General features: G+C 38.5%; 1 protein-coding gene across 2 annotated transcripts in view; it reads right to left on the reverse strand.

The window, feature by feature from the left end:
• Positions 1-1,171: 1,171 nt before the first annotated feature.
• Positions 1,172-18,882, reverse strand: part of si:ch211-214e3.5 (zinc finger protein 518A) — a 31,846-nt gene continuing 14,135 nt past the window's right edge. For both annotated transcript variants that reach the window (XM_047608629.1, XM_047608628.1), the window contains one exon: positions 1,172-14,408. In XM_047608629.1, coding sequence (XP_047464585.1) covers positions 10,412-14,398 — 3,987 coding nt within the window. In that variant the 5' untranslated portion in view covers positions 14,399-14,408 and the 3' untranslated portion in view covers positions 1,172-10,411. The remainder of the gene's footprint in view (positions 14,409-18,882) is intronic.

Here is an 18,882-nt window from a genome sequence, read left to right on the forward strand (position 1 = left end):
GCATGCTCCCCCAGCTAGCATGTTGCCTCCTTAGCCACAGCCGCTCACTTGCTCGCTCTGCTGCCAGAGACATATTGCTTACTGTGAACCTGGATTTTGCCACAAATCCACGCCAACCCACCTCCACCGGCTGCACGGAGGCCCTCAACTCTCACTGCTGCCGTTTCTGCATATGTAGCTCTCTTGTGCTCATTAGCCTCCTAACTACCGTCTTTCTATGGGTCAGTAAGCTCAATAAAATACTCCTATACCTTCTCTGGTTCCGACCACAGCAGCAGGTCCTGCTGTAGCCAGGTGCTAAGGATCTGTGCTGCTGGACTAATCAGCTCCCAGGCTCCACCTTCCCTTAGGTGCCCTGTGCTATACCTGATCCTCGAGGGTCTGGCCTTTTCTCTCTCTCATACAGACATAATATACCTATAGTTCTTTCTAGCAGATAAGGAATTGCAGCTGCTAAGCATTTCAGGACCTGGTAGTGACATCAGGTATATCAGCCCTGCAAGACTAACCCTGCAACCTGTCAGAATGTGGTTAAGTGTACATACACAAGAACACAGTGGGCAGGCAGCATCCTCCTCTAACCACTGGTTTAGGTTCTGGGGAGATGGCAGTACATCATAAATAGCACCATCATAAATCCAATCCTGCTAGCCTCCATGCTGCTCTCTCCACTTAAACTTCCTTTTCTCCACTCTTCCAGTTTACCCACTGTCCTTGCCTAGCCTGCGACACTGCCTTAGTAAATTTTACTACTTCCTCTCACTTATGAATCTCCTCCACTACCATCTTTCAGCCCCAGACCTCTACGCCCTTGCTGTACATGACCTATGAGATCCCTATGCGCGAGGGCTGCCTGTGCTTGCTCTAGCGTATCTTTCGGATTCCACTTCCTCCCTATTATAAGCCTGGGCGCTGCACACCTAACCACTGGATCTTTCGATTGAGTGAGAATCATCTCCAGTCTAGCATCAGCGTACTTAAATTCCTCTGTCAGACTAGTTACTGGGAGTTCCAATATGCCCACTTAAGCAGTGTGGGATGCCAAGCCATTTCCTGATAGAAGAATTAATCTTGCTTTCAAGCTTTTCCACCTTTGACAGAGGAACCTCATGCACTGTCAGGGGCCGCATTAGCCGGGGTAATAAATCAAACTGCAAACACCATAACCATATAAGTACATGAAAATGTTTACATTTAATGAAAGCTTTTAAAAAAAAACATTTTATAAAAAAAGACCCTTTTCAAGAAGATTATGCTTCAGTTTATCACTTACACAATGTGCATTACAATTTACAGATTACAGTGGATTACCAAAAGCACAAAAACATTTAGTCACAGATATCTAAAACTGAAAAATAGTGTCACTTTATAAAACAAACTTGTCAAGGTATAGACATTATTTTTAATTTTGTACACATTTCCACATCTATGTAAACCTGATCACCTAAACTGACTTACTGCACCATACAAAGTGGAAGCTTTAAGGAAGAAAGCTATTAAGCATTGTAAATTTATGATATTCATACACTGAAGAAAAAGAAATCCTATTGTTCGAGCCACAACTTTTATGCACTTTTATATATACATTTTATACATATTAACCCTGGTTTAGACAATTACCATCATTTCTGCAGCAGACCGCATTTGTGTTTTCATGAGATCACCTTCTCAAAATGGCTTTGATGCTAATAATACAAAACTTTTCATCACTGTATCACTGACGGGTTAAATGGGTAAAAATAGACTCTTTCCTTATACCCTCTAAGAAAACTACTGTACCGCCAATTAACGAGCAATTAACTTAGACTTTAATGATCCATGAAGTGAATTACTTTGTAACAGTAGCTTCTTTGCATATAAAAGTAAACACCACAAGAAAGATAAAATAAAATTAGATTAATATAAAATAAAAATAAGTATTATACAGTAAAATAAAACAGTGTAATTTTTTTGTTATTATATACATATATATATATATATATATTTTTTTTTTTTTTTTTTACAGAATTAGCATTATGAACAAATATACAAAAGTAGTTGGCAAAACAGTGTCCAAGGTGATGCAGTTGTTTGGCCTGTTGCATAGCAACAATGGCATGGATTGTGTGGAATTTCCTTGTCCTTGACACCGAGGGAGGGATGCAAACTCTAATTGAGCATGCCCGTCCGTAGAGTGCCGAAGCCGGGCATGGATGTACTGTGGTCCTTTGAACCCACGTCTCCAAAGCACTTCTCATGTCACACTCCCTCTGGGTCCCATCAAGCGCACATAGTCCATCCATTCTGCTGCCAAAGACCTCACGTTCCCCAGTAGAGGCAGCACTGCCAATCCAAACCTCCTTCTCCGCTCTACCACCTCAACTCCAGCCTGGCATCCCCAGCACTTCTCTTGAAGTTCAGCGGGAATCTCAGGCCTCACTCCGGGCAGCTCAGGGGACACGGACTGCACTAGCAGCTGATCTCTGGAATACACCACCAGAAATAGCCGCTCTGCCAAACTCCACAGTTAAACACAAAAAGTCCAGAAAAAAAATTAATAAATAATAACAGCACAAAAAGACAAAAAACTACCAAAACAAACAACCCTTTTTATTTTTGCATGTATGAGTGGTGATTTTTATATGAAAATAATAATAATAATAATAATAATAATAATAATACATTTTATTTAAAAAAGCACTTTTCTAAATAATCAAAGACACTTTAAATAAAAAGAACATGAAATCAACAAGACAATATAAAATAGTACACTAAAAACTAAACTAAAACTAAAAATTAAAAAGGCTGAGCTAAACATTAAAAGCATGATCACAGCTATATTATTGTACAAAATACAATTTTATGTGAGCAAAGTGCTGTTGCTGATATAAGACTAGCCATTCTTTAAATGTCAAAGCTCCACTGCACCAGTAATGTGGGCCTCCTGTAGGGTCATTCCGTATTTACTGTAGAAACAAAAGTATCCTTCCCGTATTGAGCTGAAAATGAACGCACTTTGTTACTGTGAGAGTCAAAAAATAGTCAGTAAAATGCTCATGGAAAATGAATAACAGGGGCACTGACTGACCTAAAGCAACATGCGTCAAGTGGTGGGCACATGCGAAGCATAAGGGACAATAAAACTAGGGGAACCCTAGACCAATTTGTTGTCCATGCAACGCCAGAGGCAGATATGGTATGTAAAGAATAATTTAAAAAAAAAAAAAAAATTATATGGGAAACTAGCAAGGGCAATGGATGTCAGCACTGCATGGACAAAGATATTATAATATTATTTTTTTCAACTACAATTGATAGACGAGTACATTAAATAGATAGATAATACATACAACTAGAAAATTTCTAAAGACATTTTGAGTGTGCCTGACTCTGGCCCTGTTGCCCCCATACATTAAATAGCTGTCAGCATGTGTCTGTAAGGGCCAGGGGGAGAGAGCAGAGCAAGCAACTGCAGCAGCTCCTGTGACATTTGACACAGCTGAGAAGGGAAAAAAACGGTGAAAGAACCCTTTGAACAAGAGGACTTTTTGGGCAAACCATAGTATCATTGAACCAGCATCCTGAGCTCTTCCTGAACGTCTACATATACATTTTTCATGTGGCTACATTTAGGAAATTGGACTTTTAGAGTGATCGAAGAAACTTGTACCTATGTGTTTTTTTTTTTATTTTTTTTTTTTTTAGTGTGCCAAAAAATGGCATAATAATAATAATAATAAAATGAAGTATGGGGAATAATATATAGTGTGCTCTTTCAAGCACACTCAATTAATATACAGTTGAATTGTATACACGCACACATCTGTATATATATATATATATATATGTATATACACACACACACAGTAAAATGTCTTTTTTCTAATTGACAAGTAACTGCTGCAGACCACACTGTAAAGCATGGTTTAAGCTATAACTCAGCTGACTGTGCTCTGAAACTGAGTCTCAGAACACTGAATGACTCCAGCTTTGCTAAGAAGATACTCTGTGGGAGGACAAAAGCTGATGCAATTGTCACAGATGTCCTGTCTCCAAAGGCAAAAGAGGAGGTGATCAAACAATTGAAAAGTGGTGGAAATCCACTACCATTCTTTCTTCACACCGATGCCTTGAATAAGGGAAATCGGAAGATGTTTCGCAATGAGGGAGGGAGAGATTTTGATTATTTTTTGTTGTTACAGCTTTTGCTCATAATTACATACATAAAACATTTATTAAATCATTTTTTAAAACATTTTATTGTTTATTTAATTTAATTTACAGTTGAATTTGTTATTTGTATATATCTAAGTGGTTTAATTGTTGTTGCACTTTGTTGTTCTTGCACTGTAAATAATTTTTTGCACATTGTTGCAGTTTTTTGAAACCAAAAATAATGAACTACAAATAATGTTTGTATATTTTTACTGATTCAGTTTTGACTGTGCTTTTTGCAACAAAACTTCTTTACACCTGAAAAATCTGTGTGTATCATTCGTTCTTTCTATTTTCAATTAAAATCAAAAATCAATCAAAAATCTAAAAATGAAAAAGTGACGGTAGTTTATTAATCTAATAAAAAAAATTAAAAATGCCTGGGTTTTCATTTCATTTTTTATTTCAATTTAGACTCAGATCAAAACTACGAAAATGTAACAAACGAAGGATTTAAAACTTTTCTCGCATTTACATGTAATCCACATCCAGGCTACCACAGACAAGGCCCAGACGGGAGGCTATGGCTCAGTAGCTAGAGCAGGTTGTCCATGAACTGAAGGGTTAGCGGTTTGATCCCCCGAGTGGATGGGTGGATGTGTCTCTGACTGTAAAAGCGCTATGAGTACCTTTGAATAGGTAGAAAAGCGCTATGTAAGAGCAAAACCATTTACAGGCAACAGGCATCATCATACCACCTGGAAATAATGGTCGTAAATAAGAACTAGAAACTATTGAATGTACACTTATAACCAAAATTACAATGTTTAATCTACTCATGCTAATCTCATGCTCGTCTTCCTAGGCCATGTAATGAAGAAGTTAGCCTTTGAGTATTTTAATCATAAGATTCTACTATGGAACCATACTGCCATCCATAGGCTAGTTGAAGAAATATCTTTGGAATGTAATTCTAACAAGTAATACTGTTTCTGCATTTTCAGTATTTTAATATGTCTATATTCTACAAAGCAAGAGTGGTTAGCATAACCCGAATATAATCTACCTTTCCTTCTTCTTGATATTAGTTAGCGTTGCTTACTATTATTATTTAATTATTTGAATTAGGATATTGAGGAAAATCCTAGGAGTGAATGAATGTTTCTGATGTGTTTTCATACTGACACAATGTTTCTCATCTTAATTCTGAGTTTAATATTGTGAGAAGTACAACCATTATATAATGCTCTTGAAATGAAAGCACTGATATGTAAATCATCGTAAGACGCAAAGACCAGTTTCGGAATAAAGAGAGACACCCTGGAGAGACGGGGTGATAAACTAGCGCCTGGCCAGTCTTGGCTCAGTTTTTTTCTAGTCTCAGTTGTGTCTCTGCCTTCATTATTTTTTTCAGTTTGTCTTTGTGATACTTTTTACTTTAACCTCCAAGTTTTTGGCATATTTAAGTTTTATTCTTTCATTTTTCTCATCACATTTAATGTACAACTTTTTCAAGCTCAATTTTATTTTAACTGTCTTTAACTGTCATGCATTAATATTTCTGTAGATATTTTCGACTGGCCATTGAAAGTATTTTCCAATTTCCTTATTGACAACCACTTTTTACCACACGTATGCGACTCTGCCACACAGCAACTTCATACTTTGTCTACATAACACTGCGGAAAACTCTGCTGTAACTGATGCCGAATTCAAGACCTGGATGACTGTCACATTTCTGTTGAGTTGATGTGTGTGTGATAAAACTAAACAAACCTCAAACAAATCTAAATCTTTAATTTATAAGAAATTAGATTCCATTGTGTCTCACTTCTAACTTTCGTTAAACTCATTTATCTCTGTATCATTTTCCATTACTCCAAGTGTTATATTATTCATCATATTGTTTATTATTCACAATTCACCATTTTTTTAAACAAACCACATATTTCGCTTAAGTTGTTGTGAGAAAGGTGCTTGTGAGCTGGAAATAGATGATTCCTTTACTTAGAGCTGGCGCCTCAGATATGATGAGATTGATTATTTACTAATAATTAATATTGATTAGATATTAACTGGAATGCGATATTTCCTAAAAAAATCTCTTTTTCAGTCCAGTTGGGATATCCACGTCTTAAGTGTTTGATGCGTTTTTCTTCCTTCTCCTTACCATCCAATCTTGTGGGTACATTCTGTGCTTGGTGCTGAAGGGTCCCAATTACCCATAGTTTGTGTCCCAGGAGGTGACAGAACTCAAACGCTGATCAGTGTGAGAGGGTTTCCTATATACTCCAAAGTTGACACTTTGGTCTTCTTCCATGTGCACCAGACAGTCCAAGAAGGCCAAGCTATCTCTGATGATGACATCCACTGCATTGATATAATGGAGGTTTAGCTCCAACATGTCTGAAAGACCCCATTGTACAATATCATTTCAATAGATCACTTTGATCTCAAAGTTCAGGTCGACTTGTGGTTCCTAGAAATTCAAAAAGTACAATGGGAGGTAGAGCCTTCAGCTATCTGACCCTTCTCCTGTGGAACCAGCTCCCAGTCTCCCGGTCAACCAACCATGATCACACCAAACCAGACACAAACAAGATACACATTACTGTGAGACCTCTGAGGAGAACAAATTACAAATTAACTTCTAACTAACTAGCCTGCACGGCATCCTGCCGAAAGACCCTCACATTGAGAGCAGCTGGAAAGATAATCGGTGCCTCTCTTCCATCCCTCCAGGACATTTACAACACCTCGCTCAAGCGCAATTGCGCGTGAGCCAGGTGTTGTAAATGTCCTGTCACCCACCTGTCACACAGCTTCCTGAGTCTGCTGCCATCAGGGAGGAGACTGCAGAGTCTGCAGGCCAGGACCAGCAGACTGAGGGACAGCTTCATCCACCAGGCTGTCAGGAAACTTAACTCACTACCTGCTCTACCCCCCTTCCCTCTGCCGCTCACCAACTCACACTAACCAAGGACTCTTCACACACCCCCGACACTGGTCACAACTCACTGGAGATTTATGCCTGTATTTATACAGTACATACATATATTCATTCACTCCACCCATACTTTCTGCACTATTCAACTCAGGGTAGCATCAGTCACTTTATGTATACTGTTGTCATGCGCTATGTCATGTTCTCTTTTGTCTACTTTGTATTTACAGGATATATTTTATATTTTTTTTATTCTCAACATTTGCACATTTCTTGATTAGATGTTTTTGTTTAGCTGCTGCATCGTAGGCCTTTGAGGATGGTAATTTCATCCTGTATTGTGTTGCACATGTCAGAATTGACAATAAAGTTGACTTGACTTGACTAACTAAAGGCCTCTCACAATGGCTAATGTTAATGTTCATGAATTCACCACATCAGGAGAACACTGAACAGCCATTTCTTCTGCAGGTTGAGCCAGAAGTCAGAAGACGATTGGGAAAATGTTTCGTGGACATATGAAACCAAAACTGAATTATATGGATTAAATGAGTGTCACGTTTGGAGACAAAAAACATCAGAACCTAATCCTCTTTGTGAAACACAGGGTTTGGGATTGTTGGGGTGCATCATCATTGATGGGCTAATGAATTCTGATTTATAACAGCAACTCCTAAAGAAATGTCAGGAGATCGGTTTGTGAGCTCAATCTTTAGAGAAACTGCATCAGTACAATAACACTAACAGACAAATAATTCTACATGAGTACAAAAGTAATGTTTTGAAATGGCCAAGTGAAAAGGCCTGACCTCCATCCAAAAGAAATGTCGTTACAAGCAGCTCAAGGAGACTCACCAAAATTTCAGAACTGAAACAGTTCTGAACTAGACTGTGGTCATGCCAAATACTGACATGCCAAACATGATGTACTTATACATCTCACAGATATGTACACATTATTCATTTCTTGAATAACTAAATAAACAGTATACTGTTTGTTTCATTTTTTTGATTGGGTTTTCTTGGAATATCAGATGTTTCGAGCTGTTTTTATGCAGAAATGTAGAAAATTGTGAGGGGCAAAAAAGTTTTTGGCCTGCAGAAATAAAACAAATTCATTACAGTTTAAAAGATTCTCAGAGACAAAATAAGGCAAAGGCATCCACAACTGATGGAGGATCTCAAGAAGAAAACCATTCATATACCTCACGGATAAAAAGGCCACATTTGTTGTCGCCATGAACACATAAGTAAGAAAAGAACAGACTGGGTGCAGAACAGTATAGTTAGGAGAAATGAAACCGAGATCAACTTGTATCAGACAGACAAAGAAAAGTATGGGAAAGAGTTGAACCCAGCTCAGAAACAAAAATGTATGGCTCCAGTAAACACCAGTTATGCACTGTACACTGAATCACTGGTGTTTACTGACAAACTTACTTCAGACAGAAGCAGCCACATGAATTATTAAGTGTATAAGTATACTGTCTGCTAAATTAAGCCAAATGAAAGCAAGGTTGATTAGACAGTGCTACACAGTACCGTCAATGGCATATTATAAGTGTGGTGGGCAGATGCTGCATGACCCCTAAACTCAACATGATCAAGCCTGCATTTTAGATGCAGAAGTGCAGCACAGAAATAATTGCAGAAAGACCAACAAACACTTGACAAGTCAAAACTGGTTTGGTTTAAAAACAAAGTAAAATATGTCAGGGCCCAAGCAAATACCTAACTGTATACCACTTGTTTTCACACAGGGTATAATTGGTCATGATGATTAGCATACAAATCACAATTTTTAAAAAGAAAGCAACCAGGTTTTGAAGTGGACATCAGATTTTTACTGTCGTGTCAAGTAACTGATATTTTTTATGTTGTTTTATGATGTTTCTAAGACAGGTTTTTCATAAACATACCATACCTACATTTACAGTATGAACACAAAATATACCATTTGTGAATTCAGAAATCAAAAATGGGTTTACTTTTTACAACATGAACACAAGCAAATGGCCAGAGCTGCCAACAACAAAAATCATTTTGACCTCTCTGTACTGTTAGTATGCCATGAGTCACCCATGGTAAAAAGATAAAAGGAAAACTTTTCTGAAAAGGTATTTCAAAAAACAATGTAACTATTTGCTATAAAACTTGGGAGATTAAAGAATTACTGTGGTAAATCAAAGCTCTTAATGTGAATTGCATGCTGCAGGCTACATTAAAACTGTACACTATGATGGCAACAGCTTAAATTATAACACCAATTGAAACATATTTTCAAAACAAAATAAAAATTTATTTTAAATCACAAGCATAAAACAACTTAATCTACAAGCATTATAATTCGTTATTCAAAGTTGCAGCCCTCAGTATTTTATAGATTCTGCATAATATCTACGTAAAACATCAGTGGATTTTCCTGAAAGTAAATATATATTAAATGTATGTGAAGTACAAAACTAAGTGCACCTCAAAGATTACAAGTTTATGTCCAGTCAATACAGTGAGACTATGGTGTCATTTGGTGCCACGTTTTGTTTAAAGAAATCTGGGATTTGTCATAGTCTTCTCACTAAATGTTTCCTTTAACAGGAGTGGTTGACTAACAAAAATCACTCCAGAAGCCAGAGGCTGAATAGTCTTGTATGTCACGAAGGTATACAGGGTAACTTCTAAACTAAAGAATGGGGTAAAATCCCTCCCAGCTGGCGGGATGGTCACACCAGATACTCAGAACGGGTACAATCAGCTTTGCACCTCACATATACAGCACAAATGATTATTTTTTCACAAAAGCATAACATATTTGTCAAATTTGTTTGACATGGGTCTCTGTGTCTACGGTCATGACTTGTATGAAAATCCACAGATGTTTTTAATTTTTTTTTTATGCAGAAATGCTTAAAGTTGTAAGGGGTGTAAATACTTTTATACTACATTTTCAACTAATATGCAAAAAATGACAAACCAGGTTACTACAAAATTACCTGAGTAATACAAACATCCTATGTTGATATTATCCGGTTTCTTTCAGCCAGTGCTCATACCACAACTTCTTAATACAGTGTACCGTCTTCACAGTTCAATTTGACATGAGTAAACCTGACGTGCAGACTATCATGCTTGAAGTATTTACTAGAATATGCACCTATTGGAAGATAAACTAAGATTCACTTGAGAACATATATTTACACAGATAGAAACTGAATGAAGAGATAGCGGCAGTTGATTAAAAATAAACAATTTAACTCTTCCAACACAGAAGGACAAAATATCAAAGAATGATTTCCACAAAAGGTGGTCAAGATTTCCATGAGAGGTGAACAACTTTCAGAATAGTTTATTCCAGTCTCTAGTTGCCTCCATGAGATGTCTCTGGCCATGGCCAATCCAATCTTCTTGGCTATCAAAGAGCCGACCACAAAACCAGCAGTCAAACATCACCGGCTCACGTCTACAACCTGATAACGTTTCTACTACTTCATACTTTTTTTTGCTTTTTTTCCTTAGTTTCAGTTTAAGGACGAATCGCTCTTGGACAGAACACTGAACTGCCCGAGGTCTTGGACCATCACTAGGCAGTGCACCTTTGGTCCAGAAATTGTTCCCTTGAGCACCAAGCTCAGAGAGTGCTTGGACTGTTCTTTGAGACAGAGATACCTTAGAGACAGCACCTTTGTACCTGTTAACAACTTTCATAATACTAGCTACTTCAGGAATGTCAGCATCTGGATGATTAAGAACAACTACAGGTTGGTATTTACGAGGGAATTTTATCTGCTGTGTAGAATTTAATGGTGCAAGTCTCAGTGTCTTTTCCTCTTCTTTGGCTACGGGCCTCCATAAGATGTTTGTCTCTTTCTCTGTGGGAATTTTTGAGAATCTTCTAGCCTTATGCACTGTAGGAGGAAGTTCGTCAAATAATGTTCTCCTGCGCCTTTTTCTTTGACTTGGAGGCCGAAATGGCCTTGGTGCCAAGATCGGTTTCTCTGCTTCACATGGCTGTACCTTTACATTCATCTGCTGAGAGGCTGAAACACATGATCCATTGGATTCCTTCCGTGGAGCATTTTGTGTGGTGGTCATTTTTTTCACCACACTGGGGGTAGTTGCATGAGTTTTGTTGGATGACACCAGGAAACACTGAGTCTGAGATCTGGTGGCCAGTAACAAAGATTGATTGTTTGAGGTGGGAGTCCCACTTGTTAGATGGCTAGTGGTAGGAGTGACAATTTTAAAAATGACTTTGTTTCCAGAGCCGTCACTGGTTTGGCTATATTGAGTTCCAACCTGTGCTTCTTGGTTGTTCAGAAGCACACCGGATTTGGGTGGAGAAATGTATCTGAGCAAAAAAGCTTGGCGGCCAGTCTGTAGTGTGCTGGGTTTGTCTGTAGAACTCAGTGGCATGGCCAGAACTGGACGTGAGTTCAGTGAGAGCTGGGTGCTTCCGAGTCTGAGGCCAGGTGCACTGGGGGTTTGCAAAAATGGGACAGACCTTTGTACCAAGTAACACGTTGTTTTGTCTGTAGGTGTATTATGCGGTGTGCTTGAGAGGAGTACAGGATTCGTAAAACCTGGGTTGTTGATAATGTACTGATTTGACCCAGGTTGTACAGCAGCAAGAAGAATCGGCCCCTTTTCAGCAATTCCTGGTTTTGCTACTGGTGCAGTTGTCATCCTACTGTTTGGACTAAGAATTAGACCACTGGTATTAGTTGATCTTTCTAATCCTGGTTTCATGTAAGAAACATTGATCTGAGGATTGGCAGAATGTGTTATAAGTTTGAAACCTGGAGTGGATTTGACCTGCATTGGCATGGCAGCATCAGCAGCCTTAAGGAGTACTGGCTGATGACCCTCCTGCAGCTGGAGAATTCTAAGAGTTGTTTTTGTTTGCTTTGAAGAATCACTGTTTACACTTGAAGATTTGTTTCTTTCTGTATTAAGCTGTTGGGTAATGGCAGCATTTGAATGTTCTTCCAAGGAATTAACCAAGGAAATTGTATTTCTGTTTGTTTCTGATAGGTTTTTGGATATAGGAATGGTCTCCTCTTCAATTTTGATAATATTGAAGTCTTGGAGTACAGAATCAGGGTTTTCCTCAGTCAAAAGATTGTCAACAGCTGTGTATTCATCACCTCCACAGTCATCTGCACATTCTGGAGCCAATGTCAAGCTAAGCTGAGATGATTCACAGAAACCTTCTTTATCTGTTGAGTGTTTATAGTTATTGTCAAGGTTTTGGTTAGTATTAGGTGAAGTACTGAATGTTTCCTTGGAATAATTGTGAAAGCTAAAGACTTCTTGGTTTGGTGAATTTTGAGTGTAGTTTTCTGAGATAACAGCACTTTGTCTGTAGCTAAATGACGTTAATGGAGATGGCTGTGATGGATATACCACATGTTTTACATATTCCTGTCCTTGCTTACTTTTAACCCCCGTACTTATCCTATCACTTAGTTCTTGGGCAAGCTGAGAGGATGGGTCCTCATTTTCTGTAGTGTTAAAAGCAGAGATCTCTCCATGTTTATCAGTGTGTTTCTCGTCTGATAACTCATCTGTAACTCCATGATTTTTAACAGTTTCCATGAAGGCTGGTTTAGATGGTAACGTTTCCTTAGTAACATTTGATGGTGAGGAAAAAACAGAATTACTGCTTTTGGAACCACTATGACCTACTGATTTTAAGTTAGAAGTTGCAGTGACTGAGTTATTAAAATTAATTTCCTCGGAGTAGGACATTTCATTTTGATGATGTAGGTCAAAATGATTGGCCATGGAATATAAAGTATTTGCACAAGTGGAAGAATTATTCAATAAAGGATTTGTCTGTTCACCAACACTGCCTCTATGTGGAGTGGAATTAAGTCTGCAAACAGAGGTCTCCTCCTCCTCAGTCTTTACCTTTACTGCCACAATGTCATCTTCATCCATAGGTATGGACGGTCCACTTCTCGGGGAAACAATTAAGTGACATGATGTTGAGTTCTTGCTATCACAGCACTGCTCTTTATCAGTAGATTCTTTACTTTTATTCAACACAGGATTCGGTGTTGAGGAGCTCCCATCGTCAACTAAAACATTATTCTGTGGGGACAGTTCTTCTTTTTCTGTTGGTATTACTTTTAGGACTAAATGTTTTTTTCCATCAACCACCTTGAATCCCATAACTTTGGTTGTACAGTGGGGTGGAAGAGAGATTTTGTTCTTAACCATCAGAACAGTGAGTCCATTAGCATTGCTGTGTGTTCCAGCATCGGAACTTACAGAGTTGTCACATTCCTGTAACATGACCGCTGTAGACTTTTCTGTGTTGCAAGAAACTCTGCTCCAGCTTTTGTCGTTTTTTGGTCCAGTCCCATCCATAAAGTTGAGGGTCTCCTCTAAGCATATCTCTGGTGTGATTAGTCTGCCATTCTGGTTTGGGAAACTGCCAGAAAGACAATTCAATTTCTGGGGCTCCTGTGAATCACCACTTCTTTTTAACAACAGTTTTAAACTTGCTGGTGTACCAGTGTCTTCTACAGGCCTCCACGGTTTCCTTCTCAGAGCTTCATCTTTGTGAACAGCTGTTGTGTGTTTTATAAGGTACTCACTTTTGGCTGCACCATATCCACAGATAGGACATGTAAAAGGGAATGTACCAGTGTGAGCTTTAATATGCAGCTGGTGATCATCCTCTGTCAAGCTAATATGACTGCATTTTGAACACTTCCAATGGTTTTCATTATGATGATGAATATGTTGAACAAATGTCCCTGCATCCAAAGTTGTAAACTCACACCAGTCACAGTTAAACTGTCCATTCAGACTGTGACACATGATGTAGTGTCTAGTCAGCAAAAGCAGGGAGTACTGAACATCGTCATTGCAAAGTTCACATGTAACCAGAGTATTCCTGTGCTCAATCCGATGACGCTGAAGAGCAGGGAACTCATTTGTGACAAAATCACATAAATCACAAGGGTATGTTGGAAGGGTTCCTTTATGAATTGCTCGGAAATGCTTAAGGAGATCATTGGGGCTAAATGTGAAATTGTCTTTACACACCGAACATCCAAAACTCAGAATCTTTCCTGAGAAAACAGCCCCCTGCTGAATTTTACAGTGGGCTTTATTGAGAGTTTGTTTTTCTTTCTTAGTGGAACTTCCATGTACCTTACAGGAAGAGTCTTCAGCATTATTGAAAAGTGACCCATCTGTTACTTCTCTGAAATGCTTACGGACAAAGTCTTTTACCTTTTCTTTTTCATTCTCCATTACAGATAAGTGGCAGTTTTTGGTAGAATTGTGTGGTACAGTGAAGTCTTCTTCCATAGTTGTAAATCTGCAAATTTAAAGAGAAGACAAATGTGTTTTTGATTAATATAAGTGTGGATTTACTTAATCAACATATATTAAATATTGCAGTGGAGCACAAAAAGTAACAATGTATGGCCAGTGCATTACATACACGCAAGTGCCAAAACTGCAGTTCATCACATTACTACCTTAAGATGGCTCCAAACGGGAGTCAGTCTCAACAGGACAAAGTGGTGCAACGTTCATGAAGACAGATTACACTTGGTTCTCAAATCAGATGTGGATAGCTAAAACTAATACAGTAAAAACCAACAGCCTGCAAAAACTATAAACGTCATGAAAAGTACACTATATTGCCAAAAGTCTTCGCTCATCTGCCTTTATATGCACATGAACTTAAGTGACATCCCATTCTTAATCCATATGACGCTGACCCAATCTTTGCAGCTATAACAGCTTCAATGCCTCTGGGAAGTCTTTCCACAAGGTTTAGGAGTATGGTTATGGGAATTTTTGACCATTCTTCCAGAATGGGGGAGTGAGGTCAGGCACTGATGTTGGACAAGAAGGCTTGGTTCGCAGGCTTCGCTCCAATTCATCTCAAAGTCTATCAGGTTGAGGTCAGGACTCTGTGCAAGTCAAGTTCTTCCACACCAAACTCACTCATCCATGTTTTTAAGGACCTTGCTTTGTGCAATGGTGCACAGTCACAGGAAGAGGCCATGCCAAAATTGTTCCCATAAAGCGTGGATTTGTCTGAAATCTCTTGGTATGCTGAAGCATTCAGAGTTCCTTTCACTGGAACTAAGAGTCTGGTGATTATAAATTGGATGTAGGTGTGCATGTGAGTGTCAATGGTTGTCTGTCTCTCTCTAGATAGACTGGTGACCTATTCATGGTGTATCCTGCCAATGACAGCTGGGATAAGCTATGGCTGTGCCGCGACGCTGTGTTCCAAAGTTCCCTGAATAGCTGGACAGTCCCCCAGCTGTGGAAACACTCTATAGTCATCCCCATCCCTAAGAAGAGTACAACCAAAGTACTCAGTGACTTTAGACCATGACTTTAGACCTCCCTCATGATGATAGCTATGGAGAGGATTGTTAAACAACGTATCATTGGAATAACCAACTCACAGATATTGCATGAGCAGAGGCATTGAATATTCATTCTGGACACTTTATACAGACACTTGGAATGCTCCAACACTACAGCTAGACTCCTGTTTGACGACTTCTCCTCAACACTCAGAACTCTCCAGCCTGACATCTTGGTTCACAAACTCTCCTCCCATTTTCACCTAGATGATCAACTCAGCCTGTGGTTACTGGACTTTCTAACCCACAGATCACAGAGAGCACTGGTCAAAAACACCTTCTCCGACCTACAGCACAGCTCCACCGGCGCTCCATGTTGCTCTTCATTCTCTACACTGAAAACTGCAGATGTACACAGCCCAGTTCCCTCCTGGGCAAATATGCCGACAACACAGGGCTCCTGTCTATGCTGTCAGGCCCTGCACAATTCCACGGCCCAGCTTTTCATGAGTTCATGGACTAGTGTGCCAGCAAAACCAAGGAGATGATGGTGACTTTCTCAAGCAAGCAGCTAGCGCTGGCTATATCTTATGTCACTCCAAAAATAAATAAATAAAATCAGACTTTTACTGTGGACTAAAGGTGAATGCCTCATTGCCATTTTGCACATTGTACTTTACCTACCTGTCAAATTTGTACCGAAATGTATATATTGTATATAATGTTCAGTCATAACACTACTCATTTTTGGGTAACCGGTGTGTGTTCTTTTTTTCATTTATTTTATGTATATATTTATTCCATTTGATTATCCTTATCCTATCCCATGTTATAAATAAAGTTTTCTTAATCTGAATTCATACTACATGATTTAAGCCCAATCAGCTGGTTGTCGACTGTTTTGGCAATCCTGGGCTGTTAATTGTGAACACCTCAAAGACTGCCGGACTCTAAGTAGCCAACTAAAAATATGTATCTTGCCTGCCAAATTTCCAGCCAGGTTGTGGTGACGTGAAACTCAAACGGAGAGATTTTGAAAATGCTTTGACCATCAGTGTTAAAATTTATATAATTGTTTTAGTATGAGAGACTCTCTTTAAATTATCGTAACTATGTTTAGTGTTTCATGTCCCCTTTAACATAGTCTAGCTTTTCTTGAAAAGTTTTTTGAAAAGTGGGTTTGACAGTAAATCCTCAACCAAATTAATTTCTTCCCCTTCAGCCATTGTGGGGTGACAGAACAGCTATTACATCGACATAACTATATTTTTGCTCACCCAGCTCACAACAGATGCAGCTAGCTCTGGCGAGTTTACTCTCTGACTATAAAATCAAAGGGTGTGGCCTGTCATCACCTGAAAATATGACTCGTTAAAGAAACAGTTTGGATTTCCGTGCCTCTGGATTGCAATGTAGGCTAGTTAAGGCAGGAGCAGCACTTGCATTGTTACGGTGAGTTCCTCCATGTTTCCTATTGTATTTCCAAGTGAGCGTCTGACACACTCACACCTGACCCATACTCACAGTCGCACGATCACGATTTATGCTAACGTCAAGAGGAGGCTCTTTGGAGGCACTCAGACTCAGATGATAATCAGTTACAATGACTCAAGTCAGAAGAATCGCAAGAAATACTATGGATTGAAGTGAACCGGTTCACTGACTTGGGTCACTAGAAATACTCAAATGAGCAGGGTCACTGACTCCAATCAGAAGAATTAGAGGAAACACTGTGGACTCGAGTGATTCACTTGACTTGGTACACCGACCCAAGTCAGTGGACTCACCGGAAACACTGCGGACTCAGACAGTGACGCTACGATTTAAATGGTAAATGGCCTTGTTTTATATAGCACCTTTGTACCTATTAGTATTCAAAATGCTTTACAGTTACAGACACATCTACCCATTCACTCACACCAGTACCACAGGAGGACTTTACATGCTCTATCTGTCTGTCGTGTTTCCTCTCACAGACATTAGGTTAATGCGAGTATGAATGGTGACCCTCAACAGCATAATACAGATCCATTTCTACTTGCAATTCAAGTTAAATCAACACTGCATGCTAATTAATGAAATAATGTAGTAAAAGCATCTTTCTTGTTCATACCAAATAAAAAATAAATCTAAAATTTCTTTGAATAGCATAATTAAAATGTCAAGTTTCAAGTCTTCATTCATAGGCATCGTGTTCAAATTCATTTCATGATCATGTTTGTTTAATTTCTGTTTTACATTACACACATAATGGTTAACCAGAAAATTAATCAAAAGAATAGTTGATACATCAAAAATTTTAGCAAGATTAATCAATTGTAAAAAATAGTTGTTTAAACGGTTGTTTAAAACTTAAAGATGGTAAGGTTTGCTTACCGGAACAGTGCTTAACATGGGAGTATCATCATTTCTAAACCAATCTTCTATTCAGTCAGGCTGCACAATATATTGAAAATGTATCTTCTCGTGACGTGTCATTCGTGAACAAGACAGCTCTTGGAGCCATCTCTTTGAAGTGAATGACAGGAGTCAGTTCCCATCATTGGGAGTGTTTTTTTTTTCTCGTCTTTTATTTCTGTTAAAGCCGAACGAGATTGGTCAAGATGTATGGTGGCGTCTGTGTGTCCACTAGGGCTGGACGATTATCGAAAAAATAATAATCACGTTTATGTTGATTGATACTGAAATCACGATTAATAAACACAATTATTCATTGATTTAAAAAACAAAAAAAGAAAAGAAAAGTTTTTACTGAACCACCAAAACTCAACTTTAAATATAACTTTTTATAGCATAAATGTCACAGCCTCTGTTATCTCTCACTGACACTGGGAGCTGGTGGGATATGGAGTGGCATTGTAAAGAGTGTCCTCAGTGGTGGTTCTAAATCAAAATTACCAGGGGGGGCTGAGGTGGGGCCATTTTTTTTTCCCAGGGGGGCACATATGAGGACAAAACAGGGCAATATTTAAGCGTTCAAAATGTTTAGTTTAGTTAAAACCAAAACATGACAAAAATTCTTTGTCTCAATAAACATAAAATAAAATGTGCTCAATAAACCTTGAAACCATGTTTGTCTTTTTTGTAAAATAAGACTTCTCTTTTTGCATAAAATAAAACTTTTATCTGCACAATAACACTTTTTTGATCTAAGCATTTAGCTACATGCAGTTCTTTTTCATAGCATGAGACTTAAATGTACATTATCACACTATCTTTATCTAAATCACACTCATCATCTCACCCTTTCTTTATGTATAGTAAGGAGGAAAAATAGAAAGAAAAAATAAAAAAGGACATAATGTCCTTCTTGCTCCGTTCCATGATGATAGCCTACTAAAAAGAAAATGGAGAGGATTGGAGCATCTACTTTCAGAAGGCCATTCAAGTTTTTCATTAAAAAAGTAGACCACATGCTGTTGGTTATTTCACCTATTTTCCTAGCATGACATGTTTACTGAC

This window comes from Mugil cephalus, chromosome 16, assembly GCF_022458985.1.
Source record: "Mugil cephalus isolate CIBA_MC_2020 chromosome 16, CIBA_Mcephalus_1.1, whole genome shotgun sequence".
Taxonomy (NCBI): Eukaryota; Metazoa; Chordata; class Actinopteri; order Mugiliformes; family Mugilidae; genus Mugil; species Mugil cephalus.